The sequence below is a fragment of the Brachypodium distachyon genome, chromosome 1, assembly GCF_000005505.3.
Source record: "Brachypodium distachyon strain Bd21 chromosome 1, Brachypodium_distachyon_v3.0, whole genome shotgun sequence".
NCBI classification, from domain to species: domain Eukaryota; kingdom Viridiplantae; phylum Streptophyta; class Magnoliopsida; order Poales; family Poaceae; genus Brachypodium; species Brachypodium distachyon.
In genome coordinates this window covers 27,806,746-27,827,453 of record NC_016131.3, presented here as the reverse complement: position 1 = coordinate 27,827,453, position 20,708 = coordinate 27,806,746, and the positions used below count along the sequence as shown (strand labels likewise).

Sequence of the window (20,708 nt, the reverse complement as noted above, 5' to 3'; positions counted from 1 at the left end):
GGAATTAAAAGAGGTGGCAGAAACAAAGTACACAGTGGGCAGGGACAGCAGGCAAACTGTACAGCACAGCAAAAGGTAAGGAAAGCAGGTAGCTAGCTGACTGATCAGCTGGCCAATGTATGTACCCAGCTGCGGTGCTGTCATTGCCAATCACCCAACATAGACACACAACACAGCCTAGCTTTTGATCACATCGATATATATCCAGCTGGTTGCCTATCAGAAACAACCAACAAGGCTTAGCTGTAAACGAAGGGCCAGGCCGCACAAGGAGAGAAGCATGAATGATTGCAAAGTGGAGATTAAAATGGTGATTAATGATTTGGAACCATTCGCTGTTCCAGCGCCGGATGGGACCCAGCCCAAATAGATTTCATCATTGAGGATTGCACGTCAATCTCCCATTGCTCTAACCACATGGCCGATGGATTGCATTGCATGTGTGTGGTGGTAGAACAAAAAAGAAAGCACTAGGTTCCAGAATTCTGGTATGAATACTTGAATCTGGAATAGATATTTCTGATGGACTGCTAATTGATGGACTTCCAACTGCTACAACCGTTGGAAGGGCATACAAAATAACCTAAGGATGATATGAGCTTTTTGCTGCTGACATGACCCAGCTGGTGCGACGATTAATTAATTACAATATAAGCTTACTGCTATACGTCACAACCAAGCAATGTCATGTGCCTATCTTAGCAAGGTTAGCCTTCAAACCACATTTTGACCACGAGTCTGGGAGACACCTGAGGGCGTGCATACCGTTCAGGAGGACGATGTTGCTGAAGAATTAGGCAGCAGTCAGCTACAATGTACGACCATCTCCGCCAATAGTGCTGATCATACAGCAAACTGCGACATGCCATAGAAGCAACCATATCATCTCGTGTTTGTTAACTATCCAGGGAGATAGTAAAGCAAATCAGCGTCGAATCGCCGTCTTCTTTGACTGCTGCTTGACGACCTTTGCCACAATTTCTTTATCGGCATCCTTGTATTCACCAGTAACCCTGTGTAATTTGAAGCATGAAAAATATTTTTTGGTGAACGGTAGAAACTGGAGTATATAGTTTCCTGGTTTGCGAAAGGCATTAAAAAATGGTAGACAAAGCAGGAAACTCAAGTCAGGAACAATCAGTTCAGGAAATGAATTAAGTTTTCTAATGTACATACCGGTCATATGTCAAGAAAGCATCCCCTATTGTCCCTATCACTTTGTTCCGCACCTTCTTCATAGAAACCTATGATTCCCATTTGAATGCAGCAAAACAGATAAGAAAAGAGGCAGTCGCAGCATTGAACTGAAGCGTATAAGATAAGAAAAAGGTGAAACAAATAACCTGCACGACATCAATAGGACCAGCATCTGGATCCCTGTTTCGGTGGATGACAATCCCATTATCACATTTGTTGATGAAATGTGCACTTCCACTGATGTCATACATATTAGGCGGTGCACCATTCCAGTTTTGAAGCTAGAATTTTTTTAACACGAAATAAGACCCGACTGTATGCCGCAACCCATGTTGCAAAGATTGATGTGATAATAATGCGCAATTTGATTACCTGCTTAGGGTGGGCAACAAACCAAACGTGACATGAATGATGCTGAGCAAAGCGCTTAATTTTGGTAAGTATCTGGCTGACATATTCTGTCTCGGTTCTGTCAATAACACAGCAAAAGGAGTGACCAGAAGAAGAAAGGAAACACATACGACTTCACAATGAATGTTTGTAACTATAATTACTAAATGATGACAAAATCTTGCTCATGAGGTTTAGGTCATGCTTACTGATTTGAGGGGCGTTGATGGTCAAGTTCATTATAAGGATCAATCACAAGACCGCGAACTCCATGTCTTAGAACTGCAGCTTTTGCAAGATTAAGAACCCAGTCAATGGATGGAAGGCAATCATCATCACACCTGATTAATAAGACATAGTGAATGTAAAAAATCAGCATTCAATAATTCTGAAAATGTACATCATCATCCAATAGAGGCACATTATCCAAGGGAAGTACAATAACTAACGCGTCACAGTTAAGTGCTACATCAACAGAAACAGAAGACGATAAACCCAGCCTATCAAATACACTGTTATAAATTGCAGCCTTGAGGACCTAGATAGCAGCAGGTATATGCATTGTGGTCAAATTTCAAAGTTAGCAGTTAGTGTTCCTTGATAGCAGGCCGTGAAGTGCTAGAGATTATCAGAGCAACCAAACAGATACTTTATTCTTTTTCTGTACCTTGGACAATAAGATACAGTGTCTCACTCAAGAGCTATATAGGCAGCTAAAACATTGATAGAGTTTGCCTCAAATAAAGGTGAGATAGAGTAGAAGGCAAGAAGCCTAAAAGGAGAGATTTTCTAGAAATGGAATTGGACAAGTACAGAAATACAGGTATTATCTTACGTTAAGTGGATGCTTCATTTGCCATTTGTGTCACGTAGCGCTTAGTTGTTCAGTCCTTTCATCATTTGAAAGTTCAACTTAGCAGTGACTAGAGACCCTTAGCAATGTCCTCATATGCAACACTATATGGTAAATTTAGAAGTCGTTGTTTAGTTGTGTGCGTTTCTACAATTCACATTGCACATAAAGAATTATATTTTAATTTTTTTTGTGCAGTTTCAAGGCAGGGTTTTCCACAACAGCGCTTCAAGGTGTGGTGATCACTTGCTAACTGCTTAGAACATTAATAAAATGTTATATTACCGAATCAGATGGAATGTCTCGTTTAACCATTGCTTGCCTTCTTCAAACTCATCTGGACTCATCCGCTCCACGGAACCCCCATATCTATAGAAACCAAAACAAAGTTTGCTGAACCAATTACATGTAATTAAAAGACCTTCACAACAACAAGAATAAATAGTCATATTAAGTCTGACATGTCTGCACATGTGAGCCAAAGACTCTTTTGGGAAGAATTTTTGTTGGACTCAACAGTTGATAGCATGTAACCCACAGGTTGTTAGTGTCCTTCTCAAAGGGAAGAGTTCTAAAAGGCAGTTATTGATTTTAAGCATCATATTCATATATGAGATGAGACTCAAATAGAGATACATGTGCACATCCTTATCCTACCTTGCACCAAAGAATGGTTTCTTAATGTGCTTCTCCAATAGCTTCCTAGCATGGTCTCTGACCTAAACACCAAAATCACAGTTATTTGCAAGTGTAAAATAAAATGAAAGCTACTTCCACCCACTTTGTCAAATAATGGCTTGCCTTGTTCTCCATTGAGCATAGTACAAATTTCCACCCACACTGATCGTTTATATTGCACAATAATGCATCAATCCACTCACTTTTGCCAGAATTTGGGACTCCAGTTACTATAGTCAACTCCCCAGGAACAACCTGAAGAACAGAAAATAAACATAATGACATGGGAAATTTTGGATGATGTATGAAAAGCTGCAACTGCAGCTCCAGATACGTCCTATTACAGTTCAGGCCATCTTTTAGTGCATGATAGCCACTTTCACCAGAATCATCCAGTTGTTTCAGCCAGATGAAAGGATCATAAATTCATAATGCATGGCAACGACTGTTCAGATCTGATGTCATTACAAGTGTCAACAGTTATTGCAGTCAGAAAGCAACCCTTCTACGTGCACATAAAGAAAACAACAGAACTAGAATCATCTAGTTGTTTCAGCTAGATGAATGAATCATAAATTCATAATGCATGGCTACAACTGTTCAGAACTGATCTCGTTACAAATGTCAACACTCAACAGCTATTGCAGTCAGAAAGTGACCTTCTATGTACACATAAAGAAAACAACAGAACTCTTTAAGTTGGGAAAGAAAAAAGGCAACTCCAACTGCAGATCCAATCTTCAAGAAAATAGTACAAAATAGTAATTAAAAATGCAACTATTGAATACCTTGTATAGCTCATCCATACATTTCCAACCAGTAGGAATACCAAGCTCATCCCCGCGGATTCCAAGATAATAATTATCAATGTCAGGGAAGAAATCTTTGAAGTTGAAAAGACCTCTTATAGGATACAGTTCTGCACCTTCTATAACCTTTTTCAATGCCTGTGTCCCTAAAAACATCAGTACCTGTAATGGGGGAAAAGGCAGTTAGAGCAAGTGTAAAAACACACCAAAGTTCCAACATAGAGTAATCTCTTTATCTTCACACTTATAAAGAGTTGAGTTGGTGGTCGTCCGCTCACCCTACCGAGACTACCCTTGCCTTGATAAACAATCACTTGATTACCACACTTTCAATGCGGTGCCTATATGCATCACCATCTTTTGAGTAGTTGGTTTATTTGACATATACCTTTGAGGTGATTGTTTTCTCAAACAAATGTTTGGAGAGAATTCTTATTTAGCATAAATTGGAAAATATGAGCACATCACCAAAAACCTTGCAGGCTTTAATTATGAATAACTGCAACTGCATTACTTTCAGAGAACACAATAATAACATAATCCAGGTTCAGGGAGTTTAAGCCTCTAGAAGAAGTTAACATAAGCTTGAGCCATGTTAGGAAAATGATATTTCTGACATCAACACTACAGCAGTATGGAATGTCTTATGTCAGGCACTTCTTTGAACTACCATTAAGGACAACAGGTAAACAACAAGGAGCAAATTATTGATGATTAGGTGAAAACAGTATCATGTACTACCTCCGTTCCATAATTCTTGTCGAAATATTACATGTATCTAGACGCTTTTTAGGAATAGATACATCCATTTTTAGGCAAATTTGAGACAAGAATTATGGAACAGAGGGAGTATCATTTATTAGTGAAAGGTGTCCATGTATGACAGCCATTACAAACCTCATTTGCATCTTTGCAAATATCTGTCTCGTTCTTCTTTGGCCAGATGACCCTCCAACACCTGATTACATCAAATAAAATGTGGCAAATGAATCAAATGAGGGTTAGCACCGTCACAGGCCTACTACCTAGTAACCACAGAGGCTTCTGATTGCAACACAGTGAAACACAAACCTTTCTGATTGCAACACAGTGAAACACAAACCTTTCTTTACCAAGCCGACGAGCAAGTTCCTCAGCAAGAGCCTGCCCTGGAGGATCAGCATCTGTTGCCAGTATTATCCTAGATGCCTAATTACATGTTGCAATTGAAATTCAGTAAATGACACCTGCATATGTCAGCAATAGAGTTTGCAAATAACTAGTTATGAAACAAGAAAATGCCCACCTTGTCAAGATATTCTTTGCAGTTCCACAGATATTGATACTTCTTATCCTAGCTTTACAGGGAATATAAGAAGATGTTAGATCACAACTAAGGTTGCAACTGCATATCAGCTCGCATTAGGTTATTATACTAGCAAGTAATAGTGGCAAGAAAAAACTCTCTTGCGGGGCAAAGAAAATCAGCAGTATCAGAAAATAGTTCTAACCTCATCTTTGTCTGGGAGTTTGTTGGATACTTGCGATGGTGCACCATCTGGCACACTCACACAGTTACGATAGCCAGCCTCCTCCATGGAAAGTTTATCAATTTCACCCTCAACCTATCATCTCAGAAAGGACACAAGCTAGTAAAATTGTGAACTCAGACTCAAATGGATTGGCAAGAACAAAAAGGGGGAAATGTCCCGAAGGCAAATCTAGAACATACAATGATAACATCACGTGCTTGCTTTATATCGTCCAGACCATACAAAATTTTCTCTGTGTTCGGCTCCTGGCACAAAGTAAACGAGTGTGAATAACAATCATAAGAATATAAAATAAGCACATAACCTAAAAAGGAACAGTACAACAAACCTGTGAAAATTTCTTATTGACTTCCCTGTATTTGCAGCCAACAAGGACTTTACCACGTTTATAGGTGAAAGCAATAACTATCTGCGGATGAAACACCAATGTAAGTATCACAATATATGCTTGTCCAAAGTAAAATAACTTCGACAGTATAATAATACCTTTTTATTCCATTTACGTTGCATTACATTGTTCCTTTGAAGTGTTCCTGCCGATATCATTCTTTCAGAAAAGTATGTTACGAGCTGCAAAAAAAAACCATTTTCGGAATACTCATGTGCAGAAAGTTTTACTATAATACATCAAAGGATGCAAAAGAAACTATCAAGATGGTTTTCAGTATCAAGTGCAAATTATACCCATTTAAAACGGCTCTAACTAATAATACTTTAGTTACCTCATCGCAAAGTGGCTCAAGAGGGAGGTCCTCCTCATGAAGTTTCCTGTAAACCTTGACTGCCTGATTAGCTTTGACAACCTGATTGTTTTCTTTTCCTCTGACATATTTTGCTTGGGAGACTTCGGAAACTCCATCGGGCTGCAGGCACCATAGAGAACAAAAGTAACATCAAGATGTTAAGTTACTTTGAGTTTTCTTTCGTCTGTTTATTAAACACACCTTGGCACTGCCTTTCCAACCACAAGTCGCCCTAAAACATTTCCATGATGCACTTAAGCTGAAAAAAGAGCATAGAACAGAGATCAGATGGCAGGTATTCTAGAGTATATACAAGAACAAACAACTCTAACTGGCAGTTCAAAACAATGGTGTATATGAAAACTCACCCATCCTGTCGGATGAAGACACTGAGGCTTCGCTCCTCAGTTGATCCCCCATTGCACTAGTGAACAGAAGGGAAAAAAATAGTTTCATTTGTTTGGCTGATAGCTCAAGATCTGAAATACTACAATGGATTACCAAAGCATCATCTATCTATTGATATCCTAAGAATATGAACAATGTTTAGAACTGGCCTTCAAATTCTACAAGGTCGCCCAATTGATCATAATTTACACCCACTTCACTTCCCGAGGAGATTTTTTTATGCAAGCCTCATAAATACTCCATGTATGCATGACATGTGAAATAGAAACAAGCAGTTAAACCGATAAAACAAATCATAGATATGAAGTTTTGATGTCCTAAACCAAGAAAATATTTGTCTCATTTATGCTACTAAACACTTGATGAAAAAGTAGGGCAAATTGAAACAGACACAATACTTGGTATCATAAAAGGCCACAATACCACTGGGCAAAGCAGCTTGTCATAAATGTCAAGCTTCCATCGCTCCGAATTTATTCCTTCTTTTTTCATCTTCTCAACTAGTATCCCTATGCGTTCTTCACAAGCCTTCTTGTCCTCCTTCGAACGAACTGTCGAAAAGCAAATGCGCCTAGTTAATGTGCCAGAATCGAAAAGTAAAATACGGTTCTAAGCCAGGAAGCGGCATTTTCTTTTGGAGGGTGAGTCATGAGCCCACTTGAGATTAGAAGAGCACAACACTTCAAAGCTACTATATATCTAAGACCCAAAGTTGAAAAGCAATGAACTACGGTAACTTTTCAGCATGTTCTGACGGGCAGCACACTGCGAAACTGGCAATAGGGTCTCCTGGAGCTGGAGCTCCGAGAACGATTAAGCACGCATTACAAACGCGAATGGCTGTTGCAGTAGGCGCATTACCATTCCTCGGTTGCGGAACCACTGGGTCGGCGACTGGCGCCGCCACTGGGGTGGTTCCGAAGCAGCAGACCAGCTCGGGCCGCCTGGGCAGGCGGGTCCCGGCGGAGAAGGAGTGCAGCAAGCGGATGCGGTGGGCCCCCGCGGCGGCAGCGGAGGCGGCGGGGAAGCGGCGGCGGCGCGCGGCGAGGAGGAGGCCGGAGCCCCCGGCGGCGGAGGTGGAGGAGGCCGCCATGAGGAGGAGCGATTGGAGAGACGGCCGCGGTGGCATCACGAGGACGGGGGGCCTAGGGCTTCAGGGCGGGGAGCGGGGCATGGACGGGAGGAGGAGGAGGTGGGGCTTCGTTTTGGGGGTCTTGCGGAGGAAGAAAGAGGAGAGGCGACGAGGAAGCAGAGGATTTTTTTGGATTGGATAGAGGCGAGGGTTTTAGGGTTTTACATTTCGGCCCCGTGTTCCTCGGAATGTGCCTGCTCGCTTACAGGTGGGTCCGACTTGCCAGCGAGAAAAATGGATGCTAACTGCAGGGCCAACGGTCGGGGACTCGGGGTGCCTTGGGGGATTTATTTATTTATTGAGGAAAAGGCTTGCGGGATTCAAGAGCTTGCTTTCTAAATATTTCTGTAAAAGGAAGTTTTATCGACTATTCTAAACGACTACTTAGCGAGGTGCGCATACAAATGTTACTACGGAGCAGTACCATTATTCGAGCATGCTCTCTAGTAACACACTAAAATTTACAAAAGTAAAGGAAAACCACAAAATTCAGTGAAATCCAATCTAGAGTGACCTTCCTCAGTTTGAAAATTCTAAAAGAGCATCCAATTTGATATGCATGCTCTACGGAGAAGGAGGACGTTTAGGAGTGGAGTGTACATAAACGTTGTCATGCCGGGGGAAAGGAGGAAGTTTAGGAGTGTACATTAACCTTGTCATGATGGGGACAATTTATTATGGAGTAGCTCATAGCTTTCGCCAAAAGCTAAAATGTCTGGTATTTGAGCAGAACTCCATCATGCATCAGGCTGGTATATATATTGGTACTGTACAGGTATGACCCATTGTACGGCACGTACATTATCTTCGTACATGGGTATTTTTGACCTGGATTGATTGTCAATGGACTTAGAGGAAAAACATTTGTGATTGTTCTATGCTAATTTCTACTCCCTCTGTTTCATAATTCTTCTCTCAAATTTGTTCAAAAATAGATGTATTTGTTCTTAAAAAGTGTCTAGATACATGTAAGATTTCGACAGGAATTATGAAACGGAGGAGTGCCGAACAATAGTCATGCCAGCCCTCTCAACTCTCGAGAACTCCAACAGTCCAAGGTCAACGACCAGCAAAAGAAAGCGCTGGAAGCCAAAAAAAAACTTTCACGGATCTTGATGGCACATCGGACGGTGGAGAAATTGCTTGTGTTTATCAAAAAACAGGCAACTGTGCTATAGCAAAACGGATTTGATAACAAAGTTGGCAATCCTCTCATGCCAAAATAGAACAAATATAATGAATAATAAGAAAGAGAAAAGAGGAAACTAAGTAGGATAGGAGTCAACTAGTCAACAGATAGCACCAAAGAACAAGAATTATTACTCTCCTTAATCAACTACCCGGCCGAAGAACTAGATCGACGGATCTTGTTAATTAAATTAAGCAGAGACATTATCAAAATAACAATAATTAATCCACAGTTGTTTGTTAATTAATTCTTGGTAGAGACGACGGCGGCGGTGAGAGCCTGCTTGAACTGGGCGACAGCGCAGGGAACGCGGAGGATGCCCTGCTGCTTGTACCCGAACTCCTGCGCCGCCATCTCCAGCAGCGCAGCCAGCGACGGGTGCCGGAGCGCCTCCACGCGCACCACGAACCGCTCCCCTTCCTCGCCCACCAGCACCGGCACGCACCCGCGCGGCACGGCGCCGTCCATCCCCGCCCGCTCCGAGAAGCTCAGCCGCCGGATCAGCTGCCTCATCGTTGCCGTAGAAGATGGTGATGACGGTCGATCGTCGCCGTCCACGACGCTCGCTGACCGGTCCGAGAAGCTCAGCCGCCGGATCAGCTCCTTCATTGTTGTCGAGGATCTGTCGATCGATCTACGTATGTGTAGCTCGCCGGTTAATTACCTAACTAGCTAGAGATTGTATAGTTAGGTTTGGATCGGTGTTGATGTCAGCATGTGTTCATTTTGCTTTGCTTTTGCTTGGGTTGGACTCGAACGTGGCTCCATTTATAGGCGATGGAATCATGGAATGTCTGGTTGATCATGAGCTAGCTGCAGCTGCTTTCTAGTTGAGCCTGTGTGATGTGTTGAGAGAAGATAAGAGAGTTGTTTACTGGTCTACGGTCGTGGTTGGGGTCAACGTCCACTGCCGGGCTTCAAAATTGTTGGCTATCATGACTTTCCATGACAGCATCTTTGAAAGTTAAGACCATGGAAATTTTGTACTACAGCACAAGCTAATACAGTATAATTAGAACCGACTCCTAGACTAAACTAGCTAGTACAGACCACTTAAAACAACCATAATACTTGCGCTTGTTTGTTTATTTGCAATCTTTGAACTTTGTGGATACTACTTAACCGTACGTGCATGATTGCATATGATCCAAACTCTCTCAACATCTATCGATATTCTCTGAAGATCATGAGGAGTCTCCGGTTCTGTCTCGCCTTGACAAATCTGCGCCGTTGATTTATATATGTCTGAAATCAAACCTAGCTAAAAAGCTAATCCCACCAGCCACAAGATGACGACACATGCATGCATATGGTGTGTTGTAAGCCATTGTATTGCCCGGCCACAAGCTAGTTCTTTATTACTCTTTTGTTCTAGGGTGGACTCTGTGCCTTCTGGGGCGCGCGGGGGGGCTTCCTTTTGAACGTTCAAACTTGTACGCCTTGGTGCATGCTTGGGATGGATTTGAAATTCTTGACAGCGCTAGCTAGCGAATGCGTATCATGAATATGGTATTATGGTCGACCACAAAATGCTCAATTTTGGAACAATGTACTCAGTGGCGGTGCCAAGTCAGGTCTGAGTGCCAAGATCTAAATTCCGTGATGTCAAGTGGCCACAATGTTCACTCAATCAACGGCGCAGCCGCGCATGTAAGTTGCAATTTTGACTATAGAATTTTCAGAACAAATTTGAATGCACAATTGTCAAGATCACAGGCCCGCCCCTGCATGTTAGTTAACCTCATCTTTAGTTAATCAAGCACACGCGTACGTGGCGGCATCCGAACGTGTGTAGTCAAAATCAAAATAACAACGCACGTCCGCTGAATAAATTTCTAGCCGGGCAGCGCGTGTACTACACGCTCGAGCGTGCCCATTGAAAGCACATACGCCCAGGAGTATATTATTCAGTCGCGGTTCGTAAACGCTTCTGACCGTTTGCATGCATGCGCGCGCGACCCGGTCGTACGGCCCCCGTACGTACTAGGGTGTAGTAGTACGTCAACAATGAATCGATCCACTGTCGAAATTTCCCCTGAGCTTCGTCCTGTGCGAGGACTGAATTCCTTTCGAGACTATGTACATGCACATGTGCTTATTTAGTTATTTACATGGCCGGCCAAGCATACTTTTACTTGCCCGATTTAGCACTCCTGTTGAAAGTTCTCTAGCTGGGGAGTAACACTGACAAATATATATAAACTGTTTCACTTTAATGAATTAAACCTCAACCACATGCAATTTTTCCAGCTTTAGTCGGCGCGCGGATTACTCCCTCGATTTTTAAATACTTGTCCTACGCGTGTCTGGTTATTGAAATTGTGGCAACGGTTAATAGCGCATGCAGCTTGAATTAATCTCATGTTCCATCAGCCTCTTATCCAGCCGATTCCAGTCTTCGTCGATCGGTCAAGCTAGCAAGGTCGCCAGTCTTTCCGCGAGCTTTGCAGCGAGGTGAATGAATTATGTATCCGTTCTTTTTTCACCGTTTCTAGAAGCAAATTACTCAATAATTTTCAGCACGACCGGATGCATGCCAACGTTGACTCGATAATCGGTCACTCCGACCTTTCAATCCTCGGTCTGATGCTTGCTAGCTAGTAATTACTCCGTACATTATCTTGACCTCTCTCTGTGGAATCTAGACCAACTGACCAAGGCAAGACTTGTGCTCGCACGCACGCATGGAAGCCTAGCTCCGGACTCTGGTGCTCAGATAACATATACGTAGCCGACCGTGCCTTTGCAAGATCTTGATAGCTAGCCGACCGAGTGACGTCATCCAAGGTTTTAGCAGCACATATGCATGCATGGTTCTCTCTGTGTTACTTGGTGTGTGATTCTTGAACTTTGTTGGATTAAACCGTGTTGTAACTAGCTTATGATGAAAAAGAGTTGTAAAAAGGCAAAAGAAAAAAAGTGTGTGTCTGTGTGTGTAATCTATTAATTACTCCGTACTAGTTAGATTAGAATTTGCTCTTCTTCCTGACGACAGTCAGATGATCAGGCATGTTCTCTCTCCCCAAAACAACAAACAAGAACTTCAGAAATTAAACTCCCTAAAAAAACAAGAACTTGAGAAGAAAAAAAGAACTAAAAAGAGAGAGGCAAACGCCCAACCGGAAAGAGAGAGAAAATGCTACAGGTAGATAGAATCGAAGCCCGCGCGGTTGGGATGGGCCGGCGGCCCTTCCTTCCTTCCTTCTCTTCTTGTATGGATCAACTGCCTGATAAACCATGGGCCATATTACCCTGGATAAGCCCAAACAGCTTTCGTTTATAACAAAATCCCAAGGATCTTTTCACGGTACATTTACAGCTCGAGTGTGCATGAAAGCTGCATTATATGCAGGTTCTTGAATCTTGAGAGTTGACATGACGTGCGCAAGTGAGGAGTCAGCCAGATTTTCTACTCACCGCCATGCCGTACCACGATCGACAAGTTAAAAGGAGAGATAAGATAAGAATCTCATCATCATCATCCTCCGAGAATCAAAGCAGCACCCCAAAGTGAATGTGTTTACATGTAGTACAGCTAGCCCATCCTATCCTGGTTTGGGATTCCTGATCACGTTTTCTTTTATCGAGCAGACCCGGCTGTGCCAACTGCCATGTGCCACAACACTCGTAACTGGCTCGTAGTATCGTTCATTCGCTTTCAGTTGGGTTTCCTTTTTTTTTTTAAGTGTTGGCTTTCAGTTGGGTTTCCGATCCCGGCGTGCGTGATCTGTGCGAGAACATGATTGGGATTAACGAGAAGAAACGAACGACCAATCATGGGCCGTACGTACGTGCTTAACGTACTAGTGGTACGCGGTACGCCTGTCACTTCCCAGTACGCGCTTTGATCTTCTTCTTTTTTTGAAGGGGAACTTTGATCTATTATTTGACTCGGTCGCGCTTCTGCAGACTTGGCTTTCGAGCCAGCTGGAACTATAGAGAGAGCTAGCAGACTGATGACTTGTCCAGATGCCCTGAACCAAAGTTCAGACGATCGGTTATCAGACATTCAGACGCTGAACGGGCCTTCGGTTGGATGGTTGTGGCGTGTCACAAGCCATTGCTTGACAGATCAACTAATTAATTCTTCTTAGTCGATAGGCACATATGCCAACCCAGCAGAAGGAATCACCCTCACCTTATCGATCCAGCTCTTCATCTTCTTCCTTCTCCGCGCGCGGTTGTCGTCGTCTGCATGTGAACGGAGGGAAATGCTTGCCCCGGCCGGTACGTGCCATGCCATGCAAGGACTAACCGCGATAGATTACACCCTTTGATTAGTTTGGCGGGGTAACCGTTTGCTAATTGGGACAAATATGTATATATCTGACGTCGATATTCCTCAGAAACTCTGCATGCAGACCTGCTGATGAAGTGATAAGCACATGCCCGTGTCGATCGAGCCTCGAGCGCCATCAGCAGCAAAGGACAATTTTCGCCAAATTCTGAGAGCGACCCGGGTGCTGGTGTTGATATGGAAGTGCTGGAAACCCGTCTTAATTTCGTGGTCGTGTATAATTTTGAAGAAGTTATCCCAACTTTGAAAAACGATTAGGCAGAGCAGCAGTATATACCGTGTCGTCATCGATCCCCCCGTACATCGTCCACGATGCATCCCCGCAGGTTGTAAGGCCAGTTAAGAAACTAAATATATGCTGTACTGCATCACCTGGAAAGAAACTGTTTAATTAACCACATAACTCATTTTTTCAAACAGTGAGCTCCGTCCGTACTAGCTAGGCTGCATTTAACAGGGTTTGGCTGGATTAGGTTGTTTAATTGGAACCATCACGCACGTAACAGTACTACTAACAAGCTTACAAACGCAATAGTAAGTGCAAGTCGTGATCGATGGAATATCGAGAGTAATCTAAAGTACTATAGTACTCCTCCTCCTGCCAAGCACCACAGACCACATTATTGCAGGACTGCAGAACGGAATCAGCCCGCAATAACGGAAATTAACTAAAGCAAGACTACAACAGAGGCAGAAGAGCTGCCAGCCCGTGAATGATCTCCTCCGGACTGTACGGCGAGTACGTACGGGGTCCCGCCCACGGTGATGGCCCTGGACGGTTTTGGCATAAACTAGGGCCGTTGCTACAGGCAGGCAGCCCCGTGCAGGTGGTGAGCAGGAGACTGGAAACTGTTTTCCTTTGTTTTTTGAGGGCAGACTGTTTCCTTTTGTTTACTGGATTGCTGAGTGTGCTGCTTTTTTTTTTCGAGTGTGCTGCTAGTACTACATGTCATGTCAGCTCCCATGCTGGAGTAGTACCATGGAGCCGGAGGAGACAGCCATGTGGTCGAGCAGCAGCATGATGCAACGGCGGTCGAGCTGGCTTCTTCCCGCGTCTGATCTGTTGCGATCGATGTTTCATTAGTGGTACAAAAGATTAATTAGAATATCTCGACCCTGAGATCCAAAGAGCTCTAAAGACTTTTGCATGGGTTGCGTCAGTATATTGGGTTGCTTTCTGGTATCGAAAGTAAGAGCTGAATAACTGGGCCCAAGCACTTGTAGGCCCAGCTTCCAAAATTTGGTCGTCCGATCTGTAGACACTGAACTGGCCCAGTCGAATTAACGATCGAGCATCTCGAAATTTCCTGTCTAAACATTTTTTTTTGCGGGGAGTCTAAACAGAGTTCTTGATTACATTGCTGATCCTCTCAAAAAAAAAGATTACATTACTGATCCACCGACTCCGGAGGCGATCGCTTGTTGTGAGGCATTGTCTTTGGCCAAAGACTTGCAACTTCAGAAACTCTATATTGCTTCAGATGCCGTCCGGAGTAAAGATTTTCTAGATGTTGTTTTTGTTTACGAGAGTCGGGGTCGAATATCGACGCCCTTAGTTTAGTTAAAAGTGCTTTGAGGTATACCTGGCTTGTTGAGCCTTGGGATGTGTCGATTGTACCTATGACTGTTAAGTAATAAAGTCTGTGTTTTCCGTAAAAAAAAAAGAGAAAGGAGATAGTACTCGACTACTCCTGTCACTGAGAAAATTCACTGCAGGACCCAAGCTAAGTGAATCAACGCGAAATTTTTCTACTTCGTACGTGAACCCCACGCTATTTATTAAAGTTCGAACGGGTGCTGTTCAGAACACCGCCCCAGACAACAGTTGTTAATAGTAAGTGTGAATCATGCAAAGCTGCACTCATAAATTGTCTACGCAGCTGCTTGCGAGTTTAGACGAGGTGCGCAAGTGAGTCAGCTCAATTTTCTACTCACCGTCATGCATCTATCCGTGCATGCACATATGTTCCTTCCTCCAATTCATCCCGTAGTCCATCATCCTCCATCCATTTGTTTTCAAGCTGGCCGGAGCTGCAAATCCTGCACATCCTTTAGTTTCACGGCTCAAGATCGAGAAGGAGGAGATAAGATAAGAATCTCATCAACCTCCCTTCTAAAATCTCAACACCAAAGTGCATGCATGTATGTGTATATGTACTGCTAGCTGCCGTACAGCTAGCTGGTCCTAAGAATCTTACAACCCGCCGGCCTAATGGCCTATCCTATCCTGGGATGGGATACGAATATACGACCTTGACTCGTGATTTTCTAACCACTTCTCCGGTTTTTGTTGTATCGATGGAGCAGGCTGGCTGCTGGGCCATGTGCAGGCGCAGCTGCGTCCGTAGTATGTCCGTACGTACGTACCTGTATCCGCGTGCCGTGCTGGTAAGTTCACTCGTCTCCAGCAGCAACGTGGGGGCGACGATGTGTATGCCAGGGGTGCATACTTACATGATTGGGATTTAAAAAGTGGCAATTATGAGATACACACTAATTAACAAACCGTACGTATACGTAGGTAGTACCTAATGGTGATGTGCCTGCTACTCCATACTTATGTTAGCCATCAGATCTTAATCTAATGATAACAAGCGAGAGATAAGAGATTGAAAATGACCATCAGATATTAATCCAACGAATTTAAAACGTCGACCGATAGACTAACTGGTTAATATCGTCGATTGATTGATCATCGTGGCTGATCAGAAGATCCTTGTTGGCTAGGTTGATTGGCTGCTGAGTCGACATTCATATCCACGTCACTCATCAGTGTGTGTTGCCACTAGCAACCAGCTGCCTTTTCTGGTCTTCGACGTACACGTAGACCGTAGTGAGGTCGATCGGGAAATCCAAATGGGGTCGCTCTCACTCAGTGTGGAAGCTCTTCTGCTCTTCTTCGTCTTCTCCAGGTGGTTCCATGTGAACGGAGGGAGAGAAATTCTTGCTCCGGCCCGCTACGTGCCGTGCCATGCAACGACAAGCAGCAGGCAGAAAGCAACGGCGAAACCGTTGATTACTTTTTGCTAATTGGGACGGGACATACGTGAAAATCTCCTCAGATCAGCACACCGATGATCACGCACGCAATTGCGTGGGAGGACCGGGACTATAGATTTTGACCAGGAGATACATGGTCACCCGGAAATTCTTAATTAGAGACCTGATAAGCACAGGCCCGTCAGGCAATTCTCGTCAAATATCTAGACCGCCGCCCGGGCCGGGATGACGTGGACGTGCCGGGAAAATCCTGAAAAAGAATCCTCACACAAGATTAGTGTTGTTAAGCGAGCATAAGACGCCGCACAGTTCACGTGTGGCTAGAAACCTAAGCACGCATAGAATTGTTAAGCGAGCATCATTGTACGGATCGATCGGTAGTGTTGCTGTACCTTAAGACGGCCATTCCGTACTGCTAGTGGTGACATTTAATAGAGTTTGTCCAGATTAAGTTTGTTTACTTGAATCGGGTCTCGATCACGCACGTCGTGATTAATCTTTCCAAAACGCAAGTGGATCGAAGTCGGGATCGATCGAGACGTCGAGCAGAGTCCCGTAGCGTACAACGACGACCGGCCAATTTAGGCACACGTACGCATGGAGAATCGACCATAGGCCAGGACAAAAGAAGAAGATTGAGGAAAAAACGGAGGACTAATCTGATCGTCCAAGGCAGCATTATTATTGACGCACGGAAGGGAATCGATCGACCCGTATTACTGAGGAAACTGAGTAATTCGTTCTGCACCAACTGCATGCCCGTGAGCTCCTCCGGACTGTACGGCACGTACGGGACTCAACATGATGGCCTGAAGACGGTTTGGGCATAAACTGTGGCCGTTGCTATAGCTGGCACGTATACAGGTAGATCAAGGGTGTTTTCCCTTTTTGTTTAAGTTGTGCAAAAACATGTCAGCCCCCACATGCAATGGAGTTTTGGCTGGCGTTACCAGTGGCATGTGTGCTCTGTTGTAGTGATGTTTTTTTTAATAAACCTTCAAAAAAAAAAACATGGCATTGTACGGAGTACTTGTTTGCAAGCACATACAAAAATACCAATATACGCCAGCGCGCAGTTGTACGGATACTTACAAGAATTTTGTCTACATTTGCCAGGAGCCTAGAATATTCGGCCCGATGACGAATTAACGCGCATGAGCATTATTAGCGCACAACAATATCTCTGCCGGATGCATGGTGTGATGGTGGGAGTACTGTACTGTAATTTAGACGTCTGCTACACGACCAAGTCGGACTGCAAGTGGGATCTAGCAATGGATCGATCGCTCCGGTCTTCGCAATATCGATGGAAACGAAGTCAAGGAGAAGAGGAACACTGACGAGGCAATGGGATGCCGGTGCCGGGTCGAGTGTGCGGCAGACAACACACGGCATCGCCGCATGGAAATCCAAACAGCTTGTTGCATGATCCAGTACGTACAATACACGGATTCTTAAATGTGTCGCGCCGGTACGTGCTCGATCCGTCGGGTCGGTCGGTGTCTGTCCCTCGCCATGCATGGGCCTCAATCGGGCCTGTTGGGTAATCCCATTGTTTCCTCCGTGACTCAAATTTGATCAAATATAAATGTATTTGTCTAATTTTTTTTAAATACTAGATACATTTAATCGAAAGTCACTTAATACATGGGATGGAGGGAGTAATATAAACCCGACCATTTTTATACAAGTCTTATACGCTGTAGCACGCAGTATCAGTGTATCTCACTCTAATAATGTACACACCAGCTGGTTTAGCCCAAGGTTCCCACAAATTTCTCCGTACGAATCACGGGGCCATTTTATATTACTCCTGACTGGTCGTTCCAACCAAGCTCTTGCACTAAAGTACCAGCAGCACTAGTGCAGTACTGCAACTTGCACGGCAAGTGGCGCTCCGTACCGTACTCCGGTTAGGTTCGGTGCCGTGGGACTGCTCGGTGGACCCAGCAACGATGGACTTGGCTGAACGGCTAGCTAGCTGGACCGACGCGCTTCTCGTTCACTCGTGTCGGGTGCCATTTTTCTCGTCATCTCCGCGGAGGATTGCGGACGTGCTACTAACCTTTCTGACGCAATGGCGCAATGCATGCACGCACGCACAAAGTAAAAAAGACATGATTGCATCATGGGTAAGAAGAATCTGTGTCCGGACAACGTAACCTGTAGTTTGTTTGAGTAGGAACGGATCTAGATATAGCTAGCAAATATGCTGATGCGGAAATGGTCACGTCGATCAGTGCGACAGTGCGTGGTGATTCAAAAGTCCTTGGTGCATGCATGCACCAACCACGGCCAGAGATCGATCTGGCCGGAGATCTGATCCAGCACGTACACGCGCGTACGACAGCTAGGAAAGAACTCGCTTCGCAAAGGAAGACACACACACACACATCACGAACTCGTAAAGCGTTTTAGCCAGGAACTCAGGCACGACGACAGTTTTGAACTGGGATGGCATAGGGAGTTACGTACGTATGAACGATGAAAAAAGATCAATTCACCTGCGGAGCGGTGTAGTACCGTTGGAGTACTCATTAATCTAGGGCGGCGCGTTCTTGGATCCATTCGAGCAGGTACTGTACGTACGAGTACGTGCCGTATCTGTGGGCGTACCGACGAAATCTGGGACGCACGATCGCGCGCGCCTCGGAAGCCGTGCTCTCTCCACTTTTTCGTTTCCCAGACCGAGGTCTCCACATGGACTCGGAGACTGTGTGCCAGAAGAAGATCTAGCGATGCAGCACACCACGTGGATCTACGATGGACGACTGGGATCCATCTCGCCGTTTCCGGACACCTCTTGTGCGCGCCCGTGACTGACTCAGACCGACCTGGAAATGCTAACCTACGAGGGTAGCTTAGCTACCCGTGCCAGTGTCACTCATTTCTCACCCACTTTCTCCTGTTATTTTTTCTCTCTAAACATTGGCACCTTGTCAGGCAGTGCTTATCTAGGTGGATTGACAAGTGGGCCCCGTGCCAAAGCGCTCGGTCGTTGCTGCCCTGTCTGTAACAGGCCGCTGAGTCTGTGGGCGGTGTTTGTGTTTAGGTTTACCGACGGAGGAGATAGGCAGGCAGGCAGCCAGGGTCCACCTGCCATGCAGTCTGGTTGTGAGTAGAAAAGTCGACGAAGGGCTGGCCCGTCGTGACCTGGGACAAAAGGAGCGGGGGTAGCTAGGAACGGATGTGGGTGCAGTTATTTTTCCTCGGTGGAGCCTCTCTCTCGTCGTGCTCCTGCCCGTCCGGAATGTGTACGGCCCTCTACGGCCAGGAAAGAGCCGAGGAGTGGTCAATTTACCGAACTGCCCATTGCAGTTACTTCCATGTACACCGCTTGACCGCTGAGAAGTTTGGTTCATCGTGACGAGTTCAAGCGGTCTCTACGATACTTTTGCTTTAAGTACTCCAGCATTTTCTAAGTGGGGGTCACTTGTAAATCTGAAACCAGAGAGTTATTTTTTTTAAGAGAGTAGTTATACTAAGTGTTAGGCGGGTCAACAGTTTGAAAAGATCGGTCAACATGAATTCCTTGCATGCAGACAAATCCCTTGTAATTAGTGAAGGCTACTATTTATTTGAAAAAAATGACACCGATGCAATATATATGACACCATTGGTTCTCTCAGCTAGCTTCGCCCCTGCATGCAGAGATGCATGACAAACCGCTCAGCGGAGTAGTGAACTTCCCACTCATTATGCGTCAAGGGAAACGGTCTCTTCGATCTCCTGGATCGATGACTGAGACAACGTTTTCGTCTACAAAAGTCGGTCTACCCGCTTTTGTATGTCACTGCAATGTGTACACAGTTATGCGAGAGTTGAGAAGGTAACTGTGCAAATATTGGACAAGCTAGCTAGTCGATCCGCAGAATAGCCGGCCGGTGAAGTATTTAGTTTTTTAGTTTGCTAGATTTTCCACGCGTCGTCGTCATGCACGTGTGTTGCATATATCGATCCCTAATTAATCAAACTGAAACCCCAAACATTGCCAACGCTTGCATCTTAGCGTGCAAGGATCAACGACAGGGCACCGGCTAGCTGCAGTAGTGTAGTCCAAATCGGACGCCGGATTTGTCGACGTCAATTCGCCTTCTTGATTTGGGGCATGCCATGTGCTCCTGCATGGAAAAGAAGGGCTCGGAGGCCGTTGTTCGTGACATGTCCAGCAGCAAGATAAGCTAGCTAGGCCTGCCACTGGATGATGTGGTCCGGACCTCACATGTGCTCTGGTGTGCATTTGTCCAGGTAGCTAGCACGTACGGGAAGAGAGAAAAGGTGCCAATAAACTCAGCCGTGCGTACGTTTTCGTCACGTACCACCTGCCAAACTGAGTTAGTGTGTTTGATTGCTCTGGCTGCTTGACATGTTGACTAGCAACGACTAAACCATATGGAGTACTCTTTTCGTCCAACAAAAGATGTCTCAAACTTGTCAAAATTTGGATGTCTCTAGACATGACTTAGTGTATAGATACATT

At 44.7% G+C, this 20,708-nt stretch overlaps 2 protein-coding genes across 2 annotated transcripts; both read right to left on the bottom strand.

The window, feature by feature from the left end:
• Nucleotides 1-404: 404 nt before the first annotated feature.
• Nucleotides 405-7,870, bottom strand: LOC100846256 (twinkle homolog protein, chloroplastic/mitochondrial). The gene is made up of 21 exons (XM_010242321.3): nt 7,472-7,870; nt 7,034-7,161; nt 6,571-6,626; nt 6,404-6,461; nt 6,182-6,322; nt 5,946-6,029; nt 5,788-5,868; nt 5,639-5,704; nt 5,418-5,531; nt 5,213-5,260; nt 5,030-5,115; nt 4,825-4,885; nt 3,907-4,089; nt 3,242-3,373; nt 3,098-3,159; nt 2,726-2,809; nt 1,797-1,928; nt 1,570-1,666; nt 1,344-1,478; nt 1,177-1,244; nt 405-1,013 (listed from the first exon to the last, which is right to left on the bottom strand). The coding sequence occupies exons 1-21, from the start codon at nt 7,737-7,739 to the stop codon at nt 926-928; spliced, it is 2,172 nt and encodes a 723-aa protein (XP_010240623.1). The 5' UTR covers nt 7,740-7,870; the 3' UTR covers nt 405-925.
• A 1,020-nt stretch (nt 7,871-8,890) lies between these two features.
• Nucleotides 8,891-9,745, bottom strand: LOC100845952 (auxin-responsive protein SAUR72). The gene has a single exon (XM_003560394.4). The coding sequence runs from the start codon at nt 9,538-9,540 to the stop codon at nt 9,175-9,177; it is 366 nt and encodes a 121-aa protein (XP_003560442.2). The 5' UTR covers nt 9,541-9,745; the 3' UTR covers nt 8,891-9,174.
• Nucleotides 9,746-20,708: the final 10,963 nt, after the last annotated feature.

What these genes read in the sequence shown, in the direction of transcription:
- LOC100846256 (XM_010242321.3), bottom strand. Translation starts at nt 7,739, where the DNA reads ATGCCACCGCGGCCGTCTCTCCAATCGCTCCTCCTCATGGCGGCCTCC. An exon ending in ACAAGCTGCTTTGCCCAGTG is followed by an intron (nt 6,627 to 7,033) that starts GTATTGTGGCCT and finishes TCTGTTCACTAG; the next exon opens with TGCAATGGGGGATCAACTGA. An exon ending in TTGTTGCCCACCCTAAGCAG is followed by an intron (nt 1,479 to 1,569) that starts GTAATCAAATTG and finishes AAAAAATTCTAG; the next exon opens with CTTCAAAACTGGAATGGTGC.
- LOC100845952 (XM_003560394.4), bottom strand. Translation starts at nt 9,540, where the DNA reads ATGAAGGAGCTGATCCGGCGGCTGAGCTTCTCGGACCGGTCAGCGAGC.